This window comes from Mauremys reevesii, linkage group 1 (assembly GCF_016161935.1).
Source record: "Mauremys reevesii isolate NIE-2019 linkage group 1, ASM1616193v1, whole genome shotgun sequence".
Lineage (NCBI taxonomy): Eukaryota > Metazoa > Chordata > Testudines > Geoemydidae > Mauremys > Mauremys reevesii.
The window spans coordinates 9,309,573-9,319,509 of NC_052623.1; the positions used below are offsets into that span (position 1 = coordinate 9,309,573).

Genomic DNA, 9,937 nt, shown 5'->3' on the forward strand with positions numbered 1-9,937 from the left:
TCAGCTTTCTTCCCCTTCATACAAGGTGTGTGAGAGAAGAGTACAGGAAAAGCCCAAAGACATAGGGGATACAGAGGGTTTCTATAACAAAGGGTGAGTTAATGGGGTTTCCATCCATCTAGGTTTTATCCGGACACTCCGTTTTCTGGCTTCTGTGTCTGGGTGCAATGCAGGGTTGTTGTGTCACATCCCAATGGCCCCGTCCCCGTAGGGAGTCCTCCGGGGAAGGCAGATCAGCATTGTATGTGGCTAACACTGTTGCAAGCATCGCAAAGCATTTTGGGGAGGGTCAAAGGTGTGAGTGGAGAGTGGAAGTTTCCTTTGTGGGTACAAGAGGCCGAAAGAGGAGGAAAAAGAGAGCAGAAAATGAGTGAACTCAGCCCTGCAGCTGGCAGGCTCAGTCTGAAGATAAGACGCTGGCCTCCGCCCAGGGACACTGCTCGCAGCCGAAACTTGGCTGACAACTGAGAAAGACGAGGGCTTGAAAATTGCCCAAGCGGCCGTGGGAAACTGACTACATTGATCTGCGCCTGCCAGACAGCAAAGCCAGTGGAGAGGAAAACAAGGCCCAGGGCTGCTAGTCTGAAAACACAGGTGAGACAACAAGAGGGAGAGCCTCATCAGGCATCCCTGAAGCTAGAATGTTTTTGGAAAGGGAAAGAGACCAAAGCAAGCCTGTTAAGTATCAGAGGGGTAGCCACATGCATCTGGCGAAGTGAGTATTCACCCACGAAAGCTCATGCTCCAATAGGTCTGTTAGTCTATAAGGTGCCACAGGACTCTTTGCTGCTTTTACAGATCCAGACTAACATGGCTACCCCTCTGATACATAGCAAGGCCATTTGGACTGGTGCAAAGAGCACCAGGAACAGAGGGCTCTGGACGAAAACACTCCCAAAGAAGCCCAGGACTTAAAACCCTCGTGTGAGCTGGTGCAATCTTGAACGGCCCAGGCCCAGGACAGCACTGCTGTCCACCCCCCCACCCCACTTTCTTCTTCTGATGTTTCACCCAGACTTGGCCAGTCAGGGCCGTGTGTGTGCGACTATGAAAGTGGATTAGGGCCTGGGGGCATTAATGCTTTCTTTCTTCCCCTGAGTGATGTGGGAGCGTTCCCAGCACTCTCTGCTGTTATTTTATTATTTTATCAATAAACCTTTAAAATTTAGACACTTGGTGTGTTATGTATCAGAGGGGTAGCCGTGTTAGTCTGGTTCTGTAGAAGCAGCAAAGAATCCTGTGGCACCTTATAGACTAACAGATGTTTTGCAGCATGAGCTTTCGTGGGTGAATACCCACTTCTTCGGATGCAAGCAGTGGCACGCTTGCATCCGAATTCACCCACGAAAGCTCATGCTGCAAAACATCTGTTAGTCTATAAGGTGCCACAGGATTCTTTGCTGCTTGGTGTGTTATGTCATCTCCACAGACTGATCAACTGTCATCCTGGGTGTATTGGTAATGAAAATCTGTCACAGTTGGGTGCTTGGTTGTGAACTAGACAGTCCAGCCAAGAAGGACATCTAGCTGTGTCGGATTCCTGCAGGGCAGGGTGCAGGCATTGGGTCATTAACCCACGGGTCTCAGTGGACTAGGTGGGGCCTGGGAAGGGGCCTAGGGGAAATATGTGGGGCAGAGGTCAGTGTCTTAAAGAAATAGGGAGGAGAGGGTGGAGTCACGGGGTCCAGTTACCAGCAGTTAGAAAGGTGGCAACTCAATGAGTTAATGAGTTGAATACAGACTGATTCTCCAGTTTGTTATGCTGACACAGCGCGGTAAGGTCAGGGAAGAGTTGAATGTCTCTTTGACTGGCCAGTCAGTGATTCAGGGAAAAGGGCCCAGCACCATGTCACCAGCCAGCTCTGCATGGAGCTTGGTCTGAGAGCCAGAGCACCAGGAGAAAAATTTAGGTCCCTTTATGAGTAAAGAGCCGGAGCACCCTGTCCCGGATCTGTTTGGTCTTCACCCCGTAGATGATGGGGTTCAGCATGGTGGGCAGCAAGAGGCATATTGTGCCAATGAGAATATGGAAATGCAAGGCTATATTCTGCCCAAACCGGTATATGAGGGAGGAGAAGAGACCTGGGATGTAAAATGCTAAAATGGCACAAAGGTGGGAGCCGCAGGTGCCAAAAGTCTTGAGCCGGGCGGCTTTTGTGGGGAGGCTGAAGATGTCCCTGAGGATCTGGATATAGGACACAGTGATAAAAATCACATCCAGACCCATCACACAGAATAGTACGAAGAGGCCGTAGTAACTACTGACACTGGTGTCGGCGCAGGCCAGCTTCACCACGGCCATGTGTGCGCAGTACGGCTGACGGATGATGTTGGTTCTGCAATATGGCCACTGCCTTACCAGGAAAGGCAAGGGCAATGCAATCAAGCCGCTGCGGAGCAGCACAGCCAGGCCAATCTTGGCCACCACGGGGTTTGTCAGGATGGTGGAATGCCTCAGGGGATCACAGATGGCCACATAGCGATCAAAAGCCATGGCCACGAAGATCCCAGAATCCATCGCTGAGGCGCAGTGAATGAAGTACATCTGGGTGAGGCAGGCATTGAAATCGATCTCTCTGGAATTGAACCAGAAGATGCTCAGCATTTTGGGCACAATGGACATGGACATGACAAGGTCGCTGATGGCCAGCATGCAGAGGAAATAGTACATGGGCCCATGGAGGCTCGGCTCCATCTTCACGATGAAAAGGATGGTGAAGTTCCCCAAGACGGCTATGGCGTACATGGTGCAGAAGGGGATGGAGATCCAGACATGGGATGCCTCCAGGCCAGGAATACCCAGCAGGATGAAGGTGGAGGGGTTGGTGAAGTCGGTTTTGTTGGAACCTGACATAGAGTAGGGGAGAAGGGCTCCAACTCTGAGGCAAAATGGTGTCTCCTGTATGTACCGTACGTTCCTCTGCCTTCCTGTATGTGCCCAGAGTCTAGGGTGTTCGTCACAGGACAAATGTCTGAATGGAGAGACAAAGTTAACATGAGAAACTGCATGCAAATGCTTAGGGAGATCTGAGAGTGGAAAAAAAACAAGACGTGCCAGGGGCAAACAACCCAACTAGAACACACCTCAGGGAAAGGACCTGGGCATCATTGATAGTAGCTCCACGGAAACACTTGCTCATTCACAGCAGTGGCTGAAGACAGTGTTCGGATGCCTGAAGGAATGCGATGGAGAATACTCTGCTCTGGATATGTGCTCAGTTTTGGTCATCCAGTCTCTATGAAGGATATAGCAGACAGAAAGGGGATTTCTAAGACAGGCTCTGAGAATGGGGGAGGCTGCCATATGCCGACTTTCTGTATGTGCCCAGGTTCTAGGGTGATGGTCACAGTCCAAATGCTTGAATGGAGAGACATTGTTAATATAGGACACTACATGCACTACTGGAGGCTGTTCTCATGGGTGAAGCAGATTGGTCGCTCTTCACACACTAAGAATTGACATTTTCATTATTCAGGGAAATGAATTATAAACAACTGACCCTACTAATGCCAACTGCATATTTGATAGCATGTACCTATTATTCCTACATGCCATAGTGTGTTAAAGCACCAGCAGGAAACACAAGTGTGGATACTGGTTATCCCTCATTGCTCCTTAATCCAATGAATGCCCGGCTAGAGAGTCCATGCTGTAGGCAGTTCCCCATTCACCTGGTGGCTCAAAATCTGAGCGTGGAAAAAAAGCAACTCTTTGATGGGTGAAACATACTAACTAGAATACACCTCCATGAAAAGATGTGGCTGTCCACTGACAGCAGCTCCAGAGAAACACCTGCTCATTGGCAGTTGTGGCCAAAAGAAAGACAATGTTCAGATATCTAATGAAAGGGATGGACATTTGCTCAGTTTTGATCACCCAGTCTCTATAAAGCAAGGGTCGGCAACCTTTCAGAAGTTGTGTGACGAGTCTTCATTTATTCACTCTAATTTAAGGTTTCGCGTGCTAGTAATACATTTTAAAGTTTTTAGAAGATCTCTTTCTATATGTCTATAATATATAACTAAACTATTGTTGTATGTAAAGTAGATAAGATTTTTTAAATGTTTAAGAAGCTTCATTTAAAATTAAATTAAAATGCAGAGCCCCCCGGACTGGTGGCCAGGACCCGGACAGTGTGAGTGCCACTGAAAATCAGCTTGTGTGCCGCCTTTGGCACACGTCCCATAGGTTGCCTACCCCTGCTATAAAGGATATAGCAAATAGAAAAGGGATTTCTGAGACAGGCTATGAGAATGGGGAAGTTTTGCCATATTCAAACAGACTGAAAACTCTGGGACTGTTTAGTTTAGAGAAGAGACAAATGGAGCATATGACATATGAGCGCAAAATAAAGAATGGAACTACTGACATTGAAATGGACAGAGAACAGTTCCTAACCAGTAATGTCTATAGATACTTCATTCTTCAAAGAGCTAATTCCCCAAAGCTGAGCAAAATTATCATCTTAACTGATTGGGAGGGAAAAAACGAGGCAGAAAAATGAGAATCAAATGTGGGAATTCTTGAAGAAGAGATCATTAGATAGCTTAAAACCACAAGTCCACAGTCAAGAAAGTGGACAACTTTGGAGAAAACGCTGGTTCAGTGGCAAAGTGGAGGCAGCAATTAGAGGGGAAAAACAATATCAAACAAATGGGAAAAAGGGAAAATAGAAAACAAATAATACAAACTGGAAGCTATGAACATTGATGAGGGATGTTAAAAGCATCAGGGAAAAATCCATGCTTGGCAGGGCTAAGGATCTAAATAAGGAGTATCTTATTAAGTATATTACTAGAAAAGAAATCGTAGAAAAGAAGTAGGCCAATTCCACAGGGAGAAATGAAGCTTCATCATGTTTCAAAAAAAGTAGTGTGTTCAAGAAATCATTTTGTTCTGCATTCGGAAAGAAGCAGTATGAGGTACTGATATCACATGAAGTGTTGAAATACTTTCCAGTACATTAGAAGTCAAGGAGGATGTTAAACAGCATCTACCAGAGAACCTCAGAGTTAAGAACACCAGAGTTACGAACTGACCGATCAACCTCGACAAAGTTAAGAAACAATGGAAAAGCTGGTATGGGATTAGTTAAAAAAATCCCTCTAGGAATATGATTAATGACAGTCAACAACATGGTTTATGGAAAACAGGTCTTGCCATATAAACCCAATTTCATCCTTTAATGACTGTATACATTTGGTTGGTCAAAGGAACTGTGCACATGCCATAGACTTCAATTTCTCTGAGACATTTGATTTAGTAGGGGAAAACATTCAGATAAAAAAAACCCAACATTGTTCAATATCAGTGGAGCACACGTAAAATGGACAAAAACCTGGGTAACTGAGACATCTCAGAAAGCTATTGCCAATGGGTCATTATCAGTGAATGGGGCTGTTTCTAGTGGGGTTCTGCAGGGATCAGTTTTAGGCCTGATGCTATTCAATATTCTCATCAATGATGCGGAAGGAAATAGAAAATCACTGCAGATAAAATTTGTGGATGTCCCAAAGATTGGCAGCATGGTTACAATGAGGCATCCAGGGCAGGCACACCCATTGATCTGGAGCATTTGGTGAGCTGGGCCTGTGCAAACAAAATGTTTTTATCCAGTCACATGAAAAGTGACCCTCTCGGTGCAGAGAATTCAGGCCCGATCCACAGACCAGGGCACTGTATTATGGAACGCAGGGACCCTGAAATGGATTTAGGGCAACACTGTGTACAATCCTCTCATCGTGAGCTCTCAGTGCGATGCTGTGGCCAAAGTGCTGATGTGATCCTTGGATCAGGGCCACAGGGGTTAGCGGGCGGCCTGACGCCGGGAACAGGAGATGGGTCTGCCTCCTCGCACTCCGCAGTGGCAGCGGGAAGCAGAGCGACCCGACCTCAGCCCACTCCACTCCCGCAGCTCCCAGTGCTTGGAGGAAGGGGTCAGGCCCACCCCTGCACTCCCCAGTGGTGGGAAGCACGAGCAACGGGGCTGCGAGCTGGCAGATGTTCCAGCCGCCGCCCCTGGTGAGTGCAGGGCAGGCCTGACCCCTCCTGCCAGCTCCAGGACCTCTGCTAATCCCGCAAACCATGTCGCCCGGGGGAGTGGGTGTGGGGGAAGAGGTGGAAGGGGGTGGGGTGGGGAACAGGGGCGGAAAGAGATGGGGTGAGGTGGAGCCATGGAAGGGGCTTGGGGGGAAGGGGTCAAATCGGGGGAGGCCGGGGGCAGAGCAGGGGGGCTGGCTGGGGGATGGGGCTGGCCACTGGAGCCAGCGCCGCATACTCAGCCTGCAGCTGCCTAGAGCCCCAGCTACATGGTGCCCTACGCAGCTGCGTATTCTGCCTATGCCTCAGGACGGCCCTGCCTTGGATGCATAAACAGGGGAGTGGTGAGCTGAAGCAGGGAAGGAATTTACCTCTGCCTGTGGCATTGGTGAAACCGACTGTGTCCAGTTCTGGGGTCCACATTTCAAAAGGGATGATGAAAAATTTGAGCTGGTGGAGAAAAGAGCCACAAAAATAATTGGAGGCTGCAGAAAATGCTGGACAGAGACAGAGACTAAAGAATTTTGTTTATTTATCTTAAATAGTAATAACGGGCTCTGTAATCTAGCGGAGAAAGGCCGAGGACAACCCAATGGCTGGAAGCTGAAACCAGACACATTCCAGTAGGAAACAAGGGCCAAATGTTTAGCACTGAGGGTGATTAGTCGTTGGAACAAACTGCAAAGGGAAGTGGTGGATTCTCCAACTCCCCAAGCCTGCAGATCCAGACTGGACGCTTTTTTTGAAGATCTGCTTGAGGGCTTGTCTACACTCAAAGCGCTTCAGCGTAGACACTATTTACACCGACGGCAGGGGTTCTCCCATCAGTGTGGCCAATCCACCTACCCGAGAGGTGGTAGCTAGGTCAGTTGAAGAATTCATTTGTGGATCTTATGCCATCTACACTGGGGTTAAGTTGAATTAGCTACATCTAATAGGGGTGTGGGTTTTCTTATTTGCTGTCTCTCAAAAAGCAAATGTAATCTCACGTTGTATTATTGGAGGCATAGCATGGAGGTCATGAGATATGATAGTTCCTCTCTACTCAGCATCGGTTAGGTCTCAGTCGAAGTACTGTGTCAAATTTTGTATGGAAGGATGTAGGGAAACTGGAATGGATCCAGATGCAAGTAAAAATATGTTACAAGGGATGGTGACAGCCGTATGTGAAAGTTGAAGGAATCAACTGTGTTCAGTTTGGAAAGAGGAGATTAGGGGGACATGATCACGGACTTCAAATACTTCAAAGGCTGCCAGAAAAAAGGTGGAGGAATGTTGTTCTCTCTTGCCACAGAGGGCAGGACAAGAGTCAGTGTGGTCAAACTCCAGCACAGCAGATTTAGATGAACTCTCAGGAAAAAAAAACTTCCTAACTGTAATAACAGGACAATGGAACAGACAACTTGGGAGGTTCTGGAAGTTCCTTCACAGGAAGCTTTCCAAATGAGGCAAGACAGTCATCCACTGTGCCACTGAAATGCAGCCACCTTGGTGTTGGATTGGGCAGAGACGCACAGAAAAGAGGGACATTTTGGCCCATGATGCTGGAGTAAATTCATCCCCTGTGGCAAGGTCCCTGGGCTGTTTAATGGATGCACAGAGTGGAAAGGACCCCAGACCTATTCTCTATCCCATCACACCCACATTGCACTGGGTTTGTCAAGCAGGCGAGCTCCTCAGCAAGAGATGGGTACCTGTGAATCCTGAGATAGAAGCGTCTTCCCTGGGAATCCCCCTCAGGTAGCCGTGTTCCACACCTCTCTCACCCCAGCATCTGCAGCAGCATCCCGTGCTGAGAGCTGATACACCGGTCTGCACTATTTATAACAGAGCTCTGGGCAATCCCAGTGGGGTTCGCTCAGCCTCTGGGGAGAAGCGGCGTCTGAATGTAAACAGTTTGCAGACCAGCCTGTCTGGGCTTCTGTGCTATTTATGCAGCTTTAGGAGTAAACAGTAATTAAGGGACCTACCCAAAGTGAGATAAGGACTCTGGGTCTTTGTGCTGCGTCTGAGAGGAGTTGACTGCTGTGTGCATTTGTGTATATTATTATACTTTATTAGGAAAAAAAATAGAGATAATGCCTAGGTCTCCATAGGGTCTGATACACTGTCAATGCCCAGGTAGATTGTAGACAGACAGATCTGGAGAAAGATGCCTGAGCGGAGACACAAACACTCTGCAGGTACACAGGGCTGTTGTTAAGGGGTCAGAGATCAGTAATTCTCCTCTGTAACTATCATCATTCTGTGCAGCACCTTTCAATGAAAGATCTTGAAAAGTCCTAGCAAAGAAAGTAACTATGAACATATCCCCATTATACAGATAGGCAAACTGAGGCACAGGTAGATGTTTTATTTTCCCCTCCCTTTCCCAGCTACATAAACAAGCCCTGGCTCAGGGCCCCTTCTCCACCTACCCTGAGAACTGCTGATGAGGGAGATTTATGGCAACAAATTGGTGCAGAGAAATGCATCATGTGTAATGCTATGAGTATTAGATAGGGATAGATTTACTAACAGTGGGTGTTTCTATTGCTTAATACGGGTTTGGGGGGTGTTGTAACAGATGTGGGCGTGTACATACTAACCCAGGGGTCGGCAACCTCTGGCACGTGCCTGGGCCGGGCCAGTTTGTTTATCTGCCACGTTGGCAGGTTCAGCTGATTGCGGCTCCCGCTGGCTGCGGTTCGCCGTCCCAGGCCAATGAGGGCGTCGGGAAGCGGCACGGGCGAGGGATGTGCTGGCCGTGGATTCCCGCCACCCCCAATGGCCTGGGATGGCGAACTGCGGCCAGTGGGAGCCGTGATCTGCCGAACCTGCCGACGCGGCAGGTAAAGAAACTGGCACAGCCCTCCAGGGTGCTTACCCTGGCAAGCCGTATGCCAGAGGCTGCCAACCCCTGTACTAACCTCTACAAAAAGAGTATGTTGGAATTAATTCAGGGCTTCCTGGACACTTGGATCCAGGGGAACAAGTATCACAATAAAACAGCCTGTGCTCATATCCACCTCTGGGTCGACCTGCTCTTTTTCTTTTAACAATTAGGACCTTTTGATAGCAACACACTAGAAATAATAAATAATCATCTGGGTTTAATGCATGAAGAGGCTGTGCCCAAGGTCACCCAGTGAATCCATGTCAGAGCTGGGTCTATTCACTCCCAGCTCCCTGATGTCTGATGATGCTTTATTTCTAGTTAAATGACTTGGGCCAAATCTTCCTATGGTGTAACTGGTTCCACCCCACTGAAATCAGGGGAGATCCTGTGCACTATATAAACCAATGGAGAGAGAGCATCAGGCGTTTGCGCTGCTGCAGGGACTGTATGAGCCTGGTCGGAGAGAGACTTAGCCCTTCCTGCTGCCTCAGTTTCCCCATCTGTAAAAGGGGGATACTTCCTGGGAGTAATGAGCAACAGTCTGTGAAGCACCAATCAACAGTCAACTCTGTGCCCATGTGTCACCGTGCCTCAGTGGGACACAGCTGAGGATGCCAAATTCAGGACCAAGTGCTGAGAACTAGGGCAGACTCACCCCAAACTGTGATTATTCTATCATTAAAGTATACCAAGCCAGCAACAAGAGGAAACTTCTGTCTCATTACCTTTGTCATAGGTTTATTCCCCACTTTGAACTTTAGCGTCCACAAAATGGGGACCTGCATGGACTCCTCTAAACTAAAATCCTAGTTCAGATCAGGTATGCTGCCACCAGTTAGAAGTTCCAGTGTCTAGCACACTCCCTGTTCCCCCAAAACTTTCCCTGGGGAACACAGATCCAAGCTCCTTGGGTCTTAACACAAAGGGAAATAGCCCATTCCCCCATCTCTCCCTCCCTTATCCGTCGGGAGAGATCACCTTGATTCAAACTCCTTGAATCAAACAAAGAGGGATTCTCT

The 9,937-nt window shown here is 48.1% G+C and overlaps 1 protein-coding gene across 1 annotated transcript; it reads right to left on the reverse strand.

The window, feature by feature from the left end:
- Positions 1-1,906: 1,906 nt before the first annotated feature.
- On the reverse strand, positions 1,907-2,854 carry LOC120392178 (olfactory receptor 52R1-like). Its single transcript, XM_039516805.1, has one exon. It carries the CDS (start codon positions 2,852-2,854, stop codon positions 1,907-1,909), a length of 948 nt encoding a protein of 315 aa, XP_039372739.1.
- Between the last annotated feature and the right edge of the window lie 7,083 nt (positions 2,855-9,937).

What these genes read in the sequence shown, in the direction of transcription:
- LOC120392178 (XM_039516805.1), bottom strand. Translation starts at nt 2,854, where the DNA reads ATGTCAGGTTCCAACAAAACCGACTTCACCAACCCCTCCACCTTCATC.